This window comes from Pseudophryne corroboree, chromosome 1, assembly GCF_028390025.1.
Source record: "Pseudophryne corroboree isolate aPseCor3 chromosome 1, aPseCor3.hap2, whole genome shotgun sequence".
NCBI classification, from domain to species: domain Eukaryota; kingdom Metazoa; phylum Chordata; class Amphibia; order Anura; family Myobatrachidae; genus Pseudophryne; species Pseudophryne corroboree.
In genome coordinates this window covers 216,500,612-216,518,102 of record NC_086444.1, presented here as the reverse complement: position 1 = coordinate 216,518,102, position 17,491 = coordinate 216,500,612, and the positions used below count along the sequence as shown (strand labels likewise).

Genomic DNA, 17,491 nt, shown 5'->3' with positions numbered 1-17,491 from the left:
TGAAATTTGTTATGGATTTGAGTTTGTAATGCTTGACAAAGGCTTTATGTCATGATCATGGAATGGCAGACATGATATATTTTATGTATATAAAATATTGTGTAAATGGCACTATGGTAAATGATAACTCTACTCCCCTGTAAATCCAGACTTCTGATGTCTCTGATGTATTTCGGATTCTCAGGAAACATAGGGGGACATTTACTAAGCAGTAATAAGAGCAGATAAGTGAGCCAGTGGAGAAGTTGCCCATGGCAACCAATCATCACTGAAGTAAGAACTGTAATTTGCATACTATAAAATTAAGCTAGAGAAACCAAAACAAAGAAGTGTTTGAGAAGTAGACTCTTTTTTGGGAGCACTCTAATTCAGAGGATGACATTATAACATGTATGGTACTGATAAAAACATTTTTAATAGATAGATATTAAAAAATGAATTTTTAGGAGTATCTATGTGTGGGCAAAAGGTTTCGTGAAAATATAAAGATCAATAATCAATAATGAGTGATATCAATATCACAGTCTCAAAGATGCCGGAAATCAATAACTGTAGTACTTTGATTATATCATCATTGCACATTGTCTCTCATGTACTATATGACCATCATTTATTCTGCAGATACCCATTCTGGGTTATTGTGAATACAGAGAATTAAATCATTGGTCATGTGGGACCGATTGCCAAATGGTATAAATGTGAGTGACGTTATATTTGGGAGTCAATTTATTGCAGTACCAGGGTGTTCAGAGGTGGTCTCCCATCCTATTACTAACCCGGCCTTCCACTGCTTAGCTTCCAAGGTCAGAAGAGATTGGGCATCTCCAGTGAGGTATGACCACAATTATTGAACTCACCTTTTTTAGTCACTTCAAAGGTATATAATGTAGTCTTTATATACCTGCAATGTTGCAATTGATAGACATGTATGGTACAATTGCTAGAAACATGAGAATATATGCAATTACCTGACCTAGTCACCATGTGACACGTCAGCCACAAAACAAAGTGCACAGGTAAATACAGGCCTATTATGTGGGAATTTTTTTTAAAACCACAGAATATTCATAAATGAACTGGCCTGATATTTATAAATATGTCCTAGGAGCACCAGTACGGCCATGTCAAATTTATACTATATGTAAATATTATTACTCTGCACAGACTGCAGGTAAACCATGAAATACACAAAAGTATATAGAGAAAATGGCACCTCTATACTTCTTTAAAGCAGTGTTATGTCAATGCACTTGCACCTTCCATCCGTAACTACTCATAACAATGTTATGAAAAAATGAGCCTTTGCTTGCTATTTATCAGCAAATCATGGCTAGAAAAATATATATAAACTTGAACACTTGTTCTTAGAAGCACACCTGTTGAAATAGGAACCTTCAGTACAATAACTGAAACCAATCAGTTTCAAACTGAGATGTGTAACCAATGGTGGTATTTCCACAGTTAAATCCAGCAGTTGTCACAGTATTACTACAATTGTTTACTTTTATGAGTCACATACATTTACCCGGCATTATATACCTCTAAATGGTGAAAGAAAAACCAAATAAATCCCTCTGATGTTGCTGGCTGGGATATGTACACAATAATTGTTGCTGGTCGTGGTTAAAAAGAAACAGATGTAACTATTAAGTGACTAATGTATCACAAATTTATCTAATGTTCATGTACTGAGTTGCCAGAAATACAGGCAGTACTCTGATAATTCCTGGAGACAGAGTCCCACTGTTGCTGCTAATTTGGAAGGAAAACAACCGTGGCTATTGTACAGAGAGATGTTTCAAAGGTTCCAACTGATTGTTACAGATTGTATAAGCAGCGTTCTAATGATTGCTGATGGCTCTAAAGATAGTTCACATGGGTGCGGGGTGTATACGATACCAGATACCAAGTGGTGGTGCTGCTGCTGGGAGTCCCGTTTCCAGCCGTGCACCGGCTCCGGGGAATCCCGTTTCCAGCCGTGCACCGGCTCCGGGCATTGCCGTGGCGTGCGGCTGAGGTGTCAGCGTTCTAATGATTGCTGATGGCTCTAAAGATAGTTCACATGGGTGCGGGGTGTATACGATACCAGATACCAAGTGGTGGTGCCGCCGCTGGGAGTCCCATTTCCAGCCGTGCACCGGCTCTGGGGAATCCCATTTCCAGCCGTGCACTGGCTCCGGGGATTGCCGCTGCGTGCAGTTGATAATGACAGACATGTTTCCCTGCCTTTGATTACGTCGGCGGCTTCCTCAGTGTCGAACACTGAGGAAGCCGCTGACGTAATCAAAGGCGGGGAAACGCGTCTGTCATTATTCCCTATACAGGATTCAGCAGTAGAGACATCAGCGGGCCGGCCGGCCACAGGTGTAAGAAACCCCGTTGATATTTGGGGAGGAAAACACGCTTTTGAAAGAACCCGGAGGCTCCAGATAAGGCTTTAACCAGCCGGGAGGGGTTTGTCCCAGGACACTGCACAGGCATAGTATCATACTTTGATCATTTTAACGCTATGAATTGCTATATAAGAGGCTGTAATCACGCATGATCTGCTTAGCTAAACGGCAGAAGCCCTCTCTGTGGACAAAGCGGTTCTAAGTGACTAATAAGTGTGGTTGTCTTTAACCTGAGGAGAGAGAGAAAAGTTTCATCTGGGATTAAGGATTTACAATAATGCATGCTTTGATGAAATGCTAACATCTGTAAGGAAAAACCTTTGCATGGTTGCATGCCACTAATCAAAAGCGCTGGACATTTCACGTTTGCCTAAATTGTTTACAGTGTTATTACTAATATTGCATGAGAGAGTTATGAATGGTTCATTTAAAGCATATGAGCTAAGGGTACGAATTATATTAGCTACTTAAATTGGAGTTGAAGGATATCTTCTATTATTAAATCTATTATTATATTAATTGTTTTTTTGTAAGAATATTTTATGTGATGCTGGCCGGTATCAAGCACTTTGTATGTATATGTGTAGAAAGTAATTTTATGTGAAAATAAATATCCACATCAGATTGATTTGCGCAGTCCCAGCCTTTTGTTTTCTGTAGTTTCTGTACTAAGGGTTAAAACCAAAAACCCTTGGGGATTGCTGCATCCATCTGTAATCAATCACAGAGCCAGGGGATTGTGGCTTTGTACTACAGTTATTGATTTCCGGCATCTTTGAGACTGTGATATTGATATCACTCATTATTGATTATTGATCTTTATATTTTCGCGAAACCTTTTGCCCACACATAGATACTCCTAAAAATTCATTTTTTAATATCTATCTATTAAAAATGTTTTTATCAGTACCATATATGTTATAATGTCATCCTCTGAATTAGAGTGCTCCCAAAAAAGAGTCTACTTCTCAAACACTTCTTTGTTTTGGTTTCTCTAGCTAGATTATTTTCTGACTCTAGGGAGCACCACTGAAAGCAACAATTATATGTACTAGGATAGACTATCCATATACATAAGGTTGCTATATTTAGAAGCAATTCAATAATAATTCAGTTTTTCAGAGCAGTGGTGTAACTAGAAATTTTTCTCCCCCAAGCCCAAAAATTCTTCGGCGCCCCCCCCCCTTCATGCTCCATAATTGGGAGCAAGAAAGGGATAAATATGCGCGCACCAAAAAAGGGGCGTGGTTTTGTTGGAGTGGGCGTGGTTTCGCATAAAGGGGCATGGCATTGCAGGAAAAGACTACCTTATACCCCAGTTTTGCAACCTGCACGCCCATACGTTGGCCACCACAGGAAAGAAAAATAATCCTGATTCATGCCCCTTACATTATTTGTCATTTTTCCTCCTTATAGTAATGCCCAGTATACATTATGCCACATACTGCAATGGCCCTTAGACATTATGCCGCACACAATAATGCACGACACAATATGCACACACTGTAATGCCCCCGACACATTATGCCACACACCGTAATGTCTGTGACACATTATGCCACACACCGTAATGCCTGTGACACATTATGACAGGAATCGCAATGCCCGTTATACATTATGCTACACACTGCAATGCCCCTGATACATTATAGCACATACAATGTCTGTGACACATTATGATACACACCGCAATGTCCGTGATACATTATGTCACACACTGCAATGCCCGATACATTATAGCACATACAATGCCTGTGACACATTATGCCACACACTGCAATGACCTTGAGACATTATACCACAATGCCCGTGATATAGTATACCATACACCGTAATGCCTGTGACACATACCGCAATGCCCTGCCCGTTATACCCTATGCCACACATCGCAATGCCCGTTATGTATTATGCCACACTGCAATGACCCTGAGACATTATACCACATACCACAATGCCCGTGATATAGTATACCACACACCGTAATGCCTGACACATTATGACACACACCGCAATGTCCGTGATACATTATGCCACACACTGCAAATGACCCTGAGACATTATACCACATATCACAATGCCCGCGATATAGTATACCATACACCGTAATGCCTGTGACACATTATGACACACACCGCAATGTCCGTGATACATTATACCACACACCATAATGCCCATTACACATTAACTCCTACAGTAAGGCTTCTAATTACTTTTCAATTACCTGCTCGTTGTCAGGGGTTTCATGCACTGGGTGTCATGCTCGTTGCCAGGGGTTTCATGCTCTTGGCTCCATGCACGGTGCCAGGGGTTTTCATGCTCAGGGTGTCATGCTCGTTGCCAGGGGTTTCATGCACTGGGTGTCATGCTTGTTGCCAGGTGTTTCATGCACTGGGTGTCATGCTCGTTGCCAGGTGTTTCATGCACTGGGTGTCATGCTCGTTGCTAGAAGGTAGTCCTTGTTGCTAGGGCTGTGCTCCCAGTGCCACATATGTCCCCAGTGCCAGATATTCCCCCACGGTGCCAGGTACTTACATGCCCCAGTGCCAAATATAGTCGTCCCCCCCATGTGCCAGGTACACATATACCCCCCCAGTGCCACATATGCCCCCAGTGCCAGATATTCCCCCCAGTGCCATATATGCCCGAGTGCCAGATATCCCCCCCCCCAGTGCCAGATATGCCCCCGGTGCCAGATATTCCCCCCAGTGCCAGAAATGCCCCAGTGCCAGATATTCCTCCCCCCCCCCCCCCCGTGCCATATATGCCCCCAGTGCCAGATATTTACCCCCCCCCCGCGCCGTCGCTTTTTGGAGGGACACGGAGGGCACAGCTAGTCTCTCCTGTGTCCCTCCTGCTGCATCATCTCCGGCGGCCGCGGGTCTAATAGGGGGAAGTGCCGGTTCGTGAGCCAATTAGAGCTCACGGACGGCACTTCCCCCTATTAGACCCGCGGCCGCCGGAGATGATGCAGCAGGAGGGACACAGGGAGGCGCGCTGTGTGCCCTCCGTGTCCCTCCAAAAAGCGGCGGAGGGAAGGAGACTGCAGACTGACATGCGGACGCTCGTCCGCATGTCAGTCTGCTGTAAATCATTGGCGCCCCCACAGCCCCTCGCCCCCAAGCCACCGCGAGGACTGCGGGGGCAGTAGTTACGCCACTGGCCCCAGTGCCAAATATAGTCGTCGTCCCCATGTGCCAGGTACACATATACCCCCCCAGTGCCACATATGCCCCCAGTGCCAGATATTCCCCCCCAGTGCCATATATGCCCCAGTGCCAGATATCCCCCCCAGTGCCAGATATGCCCCCAGTGCCAGATATTCCCCCCAGTGCCAGAAATGCCCCAGTGCCAGATATTCCTCCCTCCCCCCCGTGCCATATATGCCCCCAGTGCCAGATATTTACCCCCCCCCGCCGTCGCTTTTTGGAGGGACACGGAGGGCACACAGCGCGCCTCCCTGTGTCCCTCCTGCTGCATCATCTCCGGCGGCCGCTGGTCTAATAGGGGGAAGTGCCGGTTCGTGAGCCAATTAGAGCTCACGGACGGCACTTCCCCCTATTAGACCCGCGGCCGCCGGAGATGATGCAGCAGGAGGGACACAGGGAGGCGCGCTGTGTGCCCTCCGTGTCCCTCCAAAAAGCGGCGGAAGGAAGGAGACTGCAGACTGACATGCGGACGCTCGTCCGCATGTCAGTCTGCTGTAAATCAGTGGCGCCCCCGCAGCCCCTCGCCCCCAAGCCACCGCGAGGACTGCGGGGGCAGTAGTTACGCCACTGTTTCAGAGGCTAAAATCTATTTTGAATTTGGACTTGTGCGGTTCCCATCACCTTTTCTTCAAATACTATAAAATTATACAGATGTGCTGATTGGTTGATGGGGCAACTTCTCCACTGGCTCACTTCTCCGCTCTTATCACTGCTTAGTAAATGTCCCCCTTAGGGAGAGAAAACACAAACACATAATTGTGTAATACGGTTTGATTCAGTGATGATATATACTGTATATTGAGATAAATCACACCATAAAAGAATTGTGGGAAAGTGTTACAAATATCCACCACTATTGGTAAGAAGTTATTGGGGTTGCCCTCCACACATTTCACTCACAGCCTTAAGCTGATATTCGATCTTATATATGTATAGCTCAGTTTCCAAGTATATACCATCATCAAACAGGATAATTGGGTGGTGTTTTCCCCCACACTGCTCACTCACTGCGATCCACTTGTAACATAAGACTCCAGGACCACTTCCTTAGTCATCCACATGTGTATGCCATTTATTTACACATTCATATGGTAGTTCTAAAACATCACAGATGGTTTATTCCACAGAAAAAATTTCCAAACACAAAAACTTTAAAAACAAAACTTTAAAAACAGCAATGAGGTGGATTTTATACCAAGAGAATGGAAGTCCTTCAACAGATGTCACAAATGGATCCAGCATATAGTAGGCCCTTCCCAAAATGCCATGTAAATCCACCACAAAAGTCAGAAGTCCCCACCAATGCATTTTGGTCCCCTGTGGGATCTTTTTGAAGGTGTAAAAGGACTCTGACACTAATTCCATACTTATACCCTACTGTATATAATTAAAAAATATCCAGTCAAAGCATTTCATATAGCCCTGTAAAATGGGTACATAAATTACAGCACAGTTGCCTTCATAAATATTCCTCATTTATACATGTTCCTGGCCCGTTCTTTTCATGCCTAAAATCAATCTGTTTACGGCTGTTATTCACTTGGATGAAACTGGAAGTCATCAAACTTCTGTACACATCAGCGCTGGAAGTCCCTGCTGGAAGTCATTGCATTGCCATTCCCTTCCCCTAAATGGGGAATGCATCCCAGCATGTTCCACCGGAAGTGACACAGGCGGATATGGCACAAAACACCGACATTCTTCAGTCGTCACAAATACAGTATATTAGTCCTTTTGGAAACAAATGTATCCTAGCTGGACAACATAGTTTGGTAGAACATACCCTCCAACACTGCAGTGCCGAAGACCAGTACAAATTCGGAAAGGGGGTGTGGCCACATGTAAAGGGGCGCTCCCATAGGAATGAATAGGATTGGGAGACAGCAAAACCCAGTATAAAGCCTTTTATGGCTGGTACAGACCACACAAAAAAACGGTACTTTACCGGCCAAAAAGATACAATTAGAGGGTATGGTAGGATCCGATGGCCACTTAGGGATAGTCCATATAATGGTTTAAAAAATGTACATGGAGAAAATCCCTTTCCAAACAGCATTACAATGTTTTCCGTATATCTATTTCTATTTTCATTTTATTTAGGTGGACTTTATTTTTTAATCTGTATGAACCTCTGACTCTTTTCGGACCTATTAGAAAGGACTATCGCTACATATTTGAGAATATCACCAATGGAAAATATGGCATACGGACTATCCCTAAATGGCCATCGGATTCTACCAAACTATGTTATCCAGCTACGATATATTTATTTCCAAAAGTACTAATATGCTGTATTTGTGACGTCTGAAGAATGTCAGTGTTTTGGACTCTATGAAGATGGTTGCCGGGCCATGTCCAGCCGAGTCACTTCTGGTGAAACATGCTGGGATGCATTCATCATTTAGGGGAAGGGAATGCCGATGCAATGACTTCTGGTGGGAACTTCTGGCGGTGATGACAAAGGCACGTGGTTAATGCTGCTCCCGCCATCAAAGTGAATAACATCTGGAAACAGGTCGATTTCCTGTAGGAAAAAATGGGGACATGTATAAATGAGGAATATTAATGAAGGTGATGTGCTGTAATTTCTATACACATTTTCACAGGGCTATAATAAATGTTTTGATTGGATATTTTTAAGTATATGGAATTAGTGTCAGAGTCCCCTCTCACCTTGAAAAGATCCCAAAGGGGATCGAAATGCAGTGGAGGGGACTTCTGACTTTTTGGAAAGGACCTTCTATATGCTGGATCCATTTTTAATATCTATTTAAGGACTTCCATTACCTTGGTATGAAATTCACCTCGTTAATTGTAAAGTTTTTCTGTCTGGAATTATTTTTCGTGTGATTTTTTATAACTACTGGTTGAATGTGTCATAAATGACATACACATTTGGATGACTAAGGAAGTGGTCTTGGAGTCTTATGTTATACGCTGAGATACAAGTGGATCGCAGTGAGTGAGCAGTGTGGGGGGCAACCCCAATTATCCTGTTTGATGATGGTGTATACTTAGAGACTGAGCTTTACATGTATAACATCGAATATCAGTTTAAGGCTGTGGGTGAAATGTGTGGAGGGCAACCCCAATAACTTCTTACCAATAGGGTGGTGGATATTTGTAACACTTTCCCACAATTTTCATATGGTGTGATTTCGTTCAATCATTATATCATAATTGAATCAAACAGTATTACACAATTGTTTGTTTGTGTTTTCGCTCTCTTTATGTTTTCCTGAGACTCCGAAATACATCAGCGACATCAGAAATTTGGATTTACAGGGAAGTAGAGTTATTTTTTTTAACATAGCGCGGTTTACCCAACATTTTGTTTACATAATTATTTTGGAGTGTTGGTGTTGACTCATACATTGGCTGTATTGGCTGCTTTGGCTTGCACACAGTAAGATGTTCCAATATATATATTTAGGCTAGATATTGAATATATGTGTAAGGCAAGAGGGAGGTACAGTATATTAGGCCAGTCAAAAGTTGCTTGTGGTGGGCATGAGGACATTTATGGTAACCACTGGTTGCGTGTGAAAGGCATAATGTATATTAGGCTAGTCACATGTGTCCATAGTGGCCATGAGATATATAAGGTCAGCCACTAGTTGTATGTGGTGGGCATGAGGTATATTAGGCTAGCCACTGGTTGTTTGTGGTTGGCATGATATATATTAGGCTAGCCACTGGTTGTATGTGATGGGCATGGGGGCATATTAGGCTAGCGATTGGTTTTATGTGGTGGGCATGAGATGTATTTTGCAAGCTGGAGGTTGTATGTTTGTAAGCATAAGGTATATTAGGCTAGCCATTGTCTGTGTGTGCTGGACATGAGGTATATTAGGCTAGCCACTGGGTGTAAGTGGAAGGCATGCAATATTAGGCTAGACAGTGGTTGCATGTGGTAGGCATTAGGTACAGTATATCAGGCTAGCCGCTCGTTGTGCTGTATGTGGTGGCCATGAGGTATTATAGGTTAGCGTGTAGTATACATGAGGCATATACTGTAAACAGGCTGTGCAGCATATGGTGGGGATGAGGCTATTACTTTGGGCACAGTATTTGATAGTTATGGATCTAGAATGTACAGTATTAACCAAATTGCCACCCATGCTGCTTATTAGTTTTTACGTTAATATTTATTTTGGGTATACAGTGGAACATACAATGCATCGAGTAAAGTATGTACTGCACTAATTTTGGTATTAAGCACGGGACCTTGTAGATTAAATAAAAATTGTGTCTCTGTGCCCAGCAGTTCTGTAATATTGATAGCTACGTGTCATAGACATTTCTAACATGTTGTAGTACATTCTCTGCTTTGTCTTGTAGATTTATTCTAATTGTTCCTGTGTTGGAAACTCAGCTGGGAAAGCAGCTGAACATTCATTATTTTTAAATGTGACAGATGCTACGCATGGAAAATGTAAATCCAGCTGTAAGAACCTGATACTGTTTATGGCGTTTTTCTTCTTATTGGTTTTTACCACCTTTATGATTGCAACACCTATAACAATGGCCATAATAAGGTGAGTAACAGTATTGGCTATAGTACAAATTCAAGTCTATATTGTCTTTATCGTTATGATTAGATATAAAAATTATAAGACATTCCGCAATAAAGATCCTCTACAAGCCACAATGTGGATTCCTTTTCTTTTGTGAGATCAGGCAAATAAATTTTGTTTGACGGTATCTGATTTTCCAGCCGAGAGCTTGGCAGTTCTTGTACTTCTTACTGATGTGAGATAGCCACAGTAATGCACATGATAAAAAACTGAAATAAAAAAAGCAAGGCTTTATTTTTATGGGCTGTGAAATTGTAATTAACGTTAAGGAATGGAATACTGAACATTCCTGGGTTTTGCAGCCTCATAGCTTGTTTAGCCCAGCAAAATGACTTAATTTTTACTTGCCTCAGTAGAGATTGTTATCGAGCATTAGTCTTTGAATTCATTGAGATCATTTTGCTCCACTTTTTTATGTATGAGTACTCCCGCGTGTTATAATTAGGGATGAGCGGGTTTGGTTCTCAGAGAACCGAACCCTACCGGATTTCACCACTCGAGCCCGGATCCGAGTCAGGCTCGGGTTTTCCCGCCTGACTTGGAAACTAGAACGAGGAAAAACGTCATCATCCCGATGTCAGATTCTCACGGAGTTGAGATTCCATATAAGGAGCTGCGTGTCCCTGCCATTTTCACTCCGGCATTGGAGAGTGCGAGAGAGGACGTGTCTCCGTCCTCAGTGTTCGTGTCTTGTGGTGCATCTGTCCAGTCACAGTGGTTGTGTCCTCTGCTGCCATATGTCCAGTGCTGCTGTATAAGTCCTTTACAGTGTTGCTGTGTTGTGCTGCATCAGTTCAGTGGTGGTGTATTGTGCTTCATCAGTCCAGTCACAGTGGTGGTATCCTCTGCTGCCATATGTCCAGTGCTGCTGTATAAGTCCAGTCCATTGCAGTGGTGCTGTGTTGTCCTGCATCAGTCCAGTGGTGGTGTCCCTGTGCTGCCGTATATGTCCAGTGATCCTGCCGTATATGTCCATTGAAACTGCCATATATGTCCAGCGGTACTGCTGTATAAATCCAGTGATCCTGCCGTATAATTCCAGTGATCCTGCCAAATAATTCCAGTGATCCTGCCATATAAATCCAGTGATCCTGCCGTATATGTCCATTGATACTGCCGTATATGTCCATTGATAATGCCGTATATGTCCAGTGATCCTCCCGTATGTTTCCATTGATACTGCTGTATATGTCCAGTGATACTGCTGTATATGTCCAGTGATACTGCCATATATGTCCAGTTATCCTGCCGTATATGTCCATTGATACTGCCGTATATGTACAGCGGTACTGCCGTATAAATCCAGTGATCCTGCTGTATAAATCCAGTGATCCTGCTGTATAATTCCCAAGATACTGTCGTATAATTCCAGTGATATTTCCATATAATTCCTGTGATCCTGCCATATAATTCCAGTGATCCTGCCGTATAATTACAGTGGTACTGGCGTATAAGTCCAGTGATCCTGCCGTATAAGTCCAGTGATCCTGCCGTGTAATTCCCGTGATACTGCCGTATAATTCCAGTGATATTTCCGTATAATGCCTGTGATATTGCTGTATAATTCCTGTGATACTGACATATAATTCCCGTGATACTGCCATATAATTCCAGTGATAATCCGTATAATACCTGTGATACTGACGTACAATTCCAGTGATCCTGCCGTAGAATTCCAGTGATCCTGCTGTATAGTTACTGTGATCCTGCCGTATAATTCCAGTGATCCTGCCGTATAATTACAGTGGTACTGGCGTATAAGTCCAGTGATCCTGCCATATATGTCCATTGATCCTGCCGTATATGTCCAGCGGTACTGCCGTATAAATCCAGTGATCCTGGCGTATAATTCCAGTGATACTGCCGTATAATTTCAGTGATATTTCCGTATAATTACTGTGATATTGACGTATAATTCCTGCATCATGTGCTGTTTGGGGCATGGTTTTTTAAAGTGCCATCCTGTCTTGACACTGCCATATAAGTCCAGGGGTACTGCTGTATTAGTCCAGGGGTACTGTCGTATAAGTCCACCAATTGCAGTATTTTTTTAAAATGATAGGGGCGTGCAGGAGATGCTGTCAGCGGACTGAAAAATTGTGGGCCACTTTCGACATTCAGCCACTGCATGCTTAGCTTAGTCATACAGCTACCTCATTGCACCTCTTTTACATCTTTGCATGATGTGCTGTTTGGGACCTTTTTTTTTTATATCTGCCGTCCTGTCTGCCACTGCAGTGCCACTCCTAGATGGGCCAATTGTTTGTGTCGCTTAGTTTAGTCATACAGCAACCTCGGTGCACTTCTTTTTCTTGTTTGCATCATGTGCTGTTTGAGGCCTATTTTTTAAATCTGCCATCCTGTCTGCAGCTATAGTGCCACTCCTAGATGGGCCAGGTGTTTGTGCCGCACACTTGTGTCACTTAGCTTAGTCATTTCTTCTTTGCATCATGTGCTGTTTGGGGCCTAGTTTTTTTAAATCCCACCCTGTCTGCAACTGCAGTGCCACTCCTAGATGGGCCAGGTGTTTGTGCAGCACACTTGTGTCGCTTAGCTTAGTCATACAGTCACCTCGGTGCAACCTTTTGGCCTAAAAACAATATTGTGAGGTGTTCAGACTAGACTGTAAAATGATTGGAAATTAATGTTATTGAGGTTAATAATACCGTAGGATCAAAATTACCCCCAAATTCTGTGATTTTAGCTGTTTTTATATTTTTTTCAAAAATCATCCAGATCCAAAACCAAAACACGAAAGGGTGGTTTTGGCAAAACCAACCCAAAACCAAAACACGAGCGGGGAATTAGAACCAAAACCAAATCACAAAACACGAAAAAGTGCCCGCCGCACATCTCTTGTTATAATATAGTAATTGGTTCTTTGTTCTTTTCAATTTGGCATTACATTTACTGTCTATTGTTCCAAACCTTTGACCAGCAACTGAACTTCTTTGCATTATTTTCAATGTGCTTAGAAACATCTGGGGAACAAAAAAAATATTTTTACAATGTGCCTGGATTTTTAGATCTGATTCTGTGTGTTTGTCTGCCGCTGATTCAGAAAATACCATTGATTTCATTCTAGGAGCTCTAGTTTTTGAGATATTGTTGACATCAGTGGCGTAACTACTGCCCCCGCAGACCTCGCGGTAGCTTGGGGGCGAGGGGCTGCGGGGGGCGCCACTGACTTAGCACAGATTGACATGCGGGCGAGCGTCTGCATGTCAATCTGCGGTCTCCTTCCCTCCGCTGCTGTGATGGAGGGACACAGGAGGGCACAGCGCGCGCCTCTCCCGTGTCCCTCCTGGCTCTCCGGCCAGTCTAATAAAGGAAGTGCCATTCGTGAGCTCTGATTGGCTCATGAACCAGCACTTCCTTTATTAGACCGGCCGGAGAGCCAGGAGGGACACGGGAGAGGCGCGCGCTGTGCCCTCCGTGTCCCTCCAACACAAAGGAGCGGGGGAGGAGCAGGCACTGATGAGGGCATATGTGGCACTCAGGGGGAATATCTGGCACTGGGGGCATATACCTGGCACTGTGGGGGAATATCTGGCACTGGGGGCATATACCTGGCACTGTGGGGGAATATCTGGCACTGGGGGGAGCAGGCACTGAGGGGGCATATGTGGCACTGTGGGGGAATATCTGGCACTGGGGGCATATACCTGGCACTGTGGGGGAATATCTGGCACTAAGGGGAGCAGGAACTGAGGGGGCATATGTGGCACTGTGGGGGAATATCTGGCACTGGGGGCATATGTGGCACTGGGGGGGTATATTTGGCACTGGGGGCATGTACCTGGCACTGTGGGGGAATATCTGGCACTGGGGGCATATACCTGGCACTGTGGGGGAATATCTGGCACTGGGGGCATATGTGGCACTGGGGGGGGGTATATTTGGCACTGGGGGCATGTACCTGGCACTGTGGGGGAATATCTGTCACTGGGGGCATATACCTGGCACTGTGGGGGAATATCTAGCACTGGGGGGGGGTATATTTGGCACTGGGGGCATGTACCTGGCACTGTGGGGGAATATCTGGCACTGGGGGCATATGTTGCACTGGGAGCACGGCCCTAGCAACAAGCACTACCCCCTAGCAACAAGCATGACACGCAGTGCATGAAACCCCTGGCAACGAGCATGACACCCTGAGCATGAAAATCCCTGGCACCGTGCATGGAACCAAGAGCATGAAACCCCTGGCAACGAGCAGGTAATTTAAAAGTAATTAGAAGCCTTACTGTAGAACTTAATGTGTAATGGGCATTACGGTGTGTGGCATAATGTATCACGGACATTGCTGTGTGTGTCATAATGTGTCAGGCATTACGGTGTGTTGTATACTATATCACGGGCATTGTGGTATAATGTCTCAGGATCATTGCGGTGTGTGTCATACTGTGCCACAGATATTGTATGTGCTATAATGTATCAGGGGCATTGCAGTGTGTAGCATAATGTATAACGGGCATTGCGATTCCTGTCATAATGTGTCACAGGCATTACGGTGTGTGGCATAATGTGTCGGGGGCATTACAGTGTGTGCATATTGTGTCATGTGCATTGTTGTGTGTGGCATAATGTCTGAGGGCCTTTGCAGTATGTGGCATAATGTATACTGGGCATTACTATAAGGAGGAAAAATTACAAATAATGTAAGGGGCATGAATCAGGATTATTTTTCTTTCCTGTGGGGGCTAACGTCTGGGCGTGCAGGTTGCAAAACTGGGGTATAAGGTAGTCTTTTCCTGCAATGCCACGCCCCTTTATGCGAAGCCACGTCCGTTTAAACGAAGCCACGCCCCCTTTTGTCGGCGCGCGCCAAAGGCACGCGCCTGTTTCTCCATTTACTAGTGCCAATTATGGGGGGGGGGCGCCAAAGAATTTTTTGGCTTGGGGGAGAAAAATGTCTAGTTACGCCACTGGTTGACATCATTACCTATTGTTCTTATGTTTACTTTATATATACTTATGATTTTGCTGATGTTCTGTTGATGTTTGCGTGTGTATTTTACATGTTCAAATTTTTCTTGGGAACTGTAAGGCCACTAACTACACTGAACTCGTGGAGAATATGCTAACTTCTCTCCGTACACTTGGTTATAACATGAGCATCAAAATGCATTACCTCCACAGTCATTTGGATTGATTTCCACATTGTCTTGGTAATGTAAGTGACAGGGTGAGTAATTTCACCAGGAAATGAGCACCACGGAAGAATTGTACTGTGGATAATAGGATACGCATATGATGGCGGGCTACTGTTGGAGCATCCACTGAGAATGTCCGGGAACGGGATGCAGTCAGTTTACCTCCAATCAAAATCCCGACGTTCAAAATCCCGACACCAATTGACCGATGGTCAAAATCCCAACAAGGTCAAAATCCCGACATGGACAAAATACCGACATTTAAAATACAGACAAGGTCAAAATACCGACATGTAAAATGCCGAAAGGTCAAAATACCGACATGAGTTTTTCATGATTTTTTTTCATTGAAACCGACTTGTTCATACTTTACCATCCCAGTGGACCTGGAAGGGGAATATAATAGTGTGCCGAGCGCAGCGAGGCACTGTGCCCGAAGCGAGGGGATGCGGTACACTTTATATGGTGTCCATGTTGACTTATGTCGACATACACACAAAAAAACCAACAAAAACTGCATGTCGGTATTTTGACCTGTTGGCATTTTACATGTCGGTATTTTGACATGTAACACTGACACTGTCCCTATAACACTGACACTATCCTTATAACACTGACTATCCTTATAACACTGACACTGTCCCTATAACTCTGACCCTATACTATAACACTGACCCTATGCTGTAATATTGACACTATCCCTATGACATTGACACTATACTGTAACACTGGCAGTTCTCCTCCTAGGATGAGTGACCAATAATCACAGCAACACAGAAAGAGGTCTGTCAGTAAACACTGGCTCATGTTGGTAACACACTGAGTTGACACTCAGCACCCACTTTGTTCCTTTTCTCCAGCCAAGCCATGCCCTCCATCCATGATGCAAGCTGCTTTATGTGATTTTCTTACATTTTAAATAGGTCACCACTGCTGTGCTGCTGCCTCCTCCTCCGCCACTGCCACCTCTGCCATGCACACAGACTCTCCTGCCGCTGCCCCACCCCTGCACTTCTGGACTGGCGCATGACAGGGAGATAGTGAGTGTACTTGCAGAAAGTTGGCGCCCACAGTGTGACCCTGTCCCAGTGCTTTCCCACCACCGGCTCCCTGTTTACCTCATATCACGTCCAGCGGTGACAGGGAGATAGTGGGTGACTGATGAGGAAGGAGTGATGGGGAGATAGTGGGTGACTGAGGAGGTAGGGGTGACAGAGAGATAGTGGGTGACTGGGGAGACAGGGAAATAGTGGGTGACAGGTAGATAGTGGGTGACTGAGGCAGGGGTGAAAGAGGGATAGTGGGCGACTGATGAGGCAGGAGTGAAACGGAGGTGGTGGGTGACTGATGAGGCAGGGGGACCGGGAGATAGTGGGTGACTGATGAGGCAGGAGTGAAAGGGAGGTGGTGGGTGACTGATGAGGCAGGGGGACAGGGAGATAGTGGGTAACTGATGAGGCAGGGGTGACAGGGAGATAGTTGGTGACTGAGGCAGGGGTGACAGGGAGATAGTGAGTGTGCTTGTAGAAAGATGGCACCCACTGTGTGTGTCCCAGTGCTTTACCACCACCGGCTCCCTACTTACCTCATCTCACAGTCCTGGCTCTCTTTGTGGACAGGGCAGCAGGGATGGGAGCACATCTCGGGAGGCTGCAGTGGAAAGCAGTCAGGATGGAGGAGGCAGGGTCAGCAACAGACATCTTGAATCCCGGCACACTGATACCTCTGGCAGACGGCGGTTCCAGCTCCCATTAGGTGGTCCAGGGCACAACAGCAGGTACAGAACATGAAAGGGACGGAGGTGCAGCCAAAGTATAATTATGTTGCGTTATTCATATGTGTAACACAGCACATGACCAGGGGGGACAGCGGTAACTTTGGAGGGAAGGGGTGTCTTGATAATGTTTTTTTTTCCGAAAGTGCCCTGCTCTGGACAACCGGTCGGCGCAGTTTCTAAATCGACCGGTGCAGTAGATATGAGGGGGGGCGGGGACGACAACTTTGGAACAAGGAGGCAACATCTAGGGAGCAAAGGGCTAGGGAACAGTAGAGGGAGGGGGGGGAGAGTGACTAAGGAACAGTAGAGGGAGGGAGGGAGGGAGGGAGGGAGGAGGGGATGACTAGGGACAACAGAACTTTTCCAAATCTATAGTAGACAC

At 44.8% G+C, this 17,491-nt stretch overlaps 1 protein-coding gene and 1 pseudogene across 1 annotated transcript in view; one reads left to right on the top strand and one right to left on the bottom strand.

Moving 5' to 3' along the window:
- Positions 1 to 17,491, top strand: part of LOC135061669 (solute carrier organic anion transporter family member 4C1-like) — a 303,951-nt gene that overhangs the window by 179,016 nt on the left and 107,444 nt on the right. The window contains exon 10 of the mRNA XM_063964073.1: positions 9,941 to 10,137. Coding sequence (XP_063820143.1) covers positions 9,941 to 10,137 — 197 coding nt within the window. The remainder of the gene's footprint in view (positions 1 to 9,940; positions 10,138 to 17,491) is intronic.
- On the bottom strand, positions 727 to 846 carry LOC134945769 (5S ribosomal RNA; annotated as a pseudogene).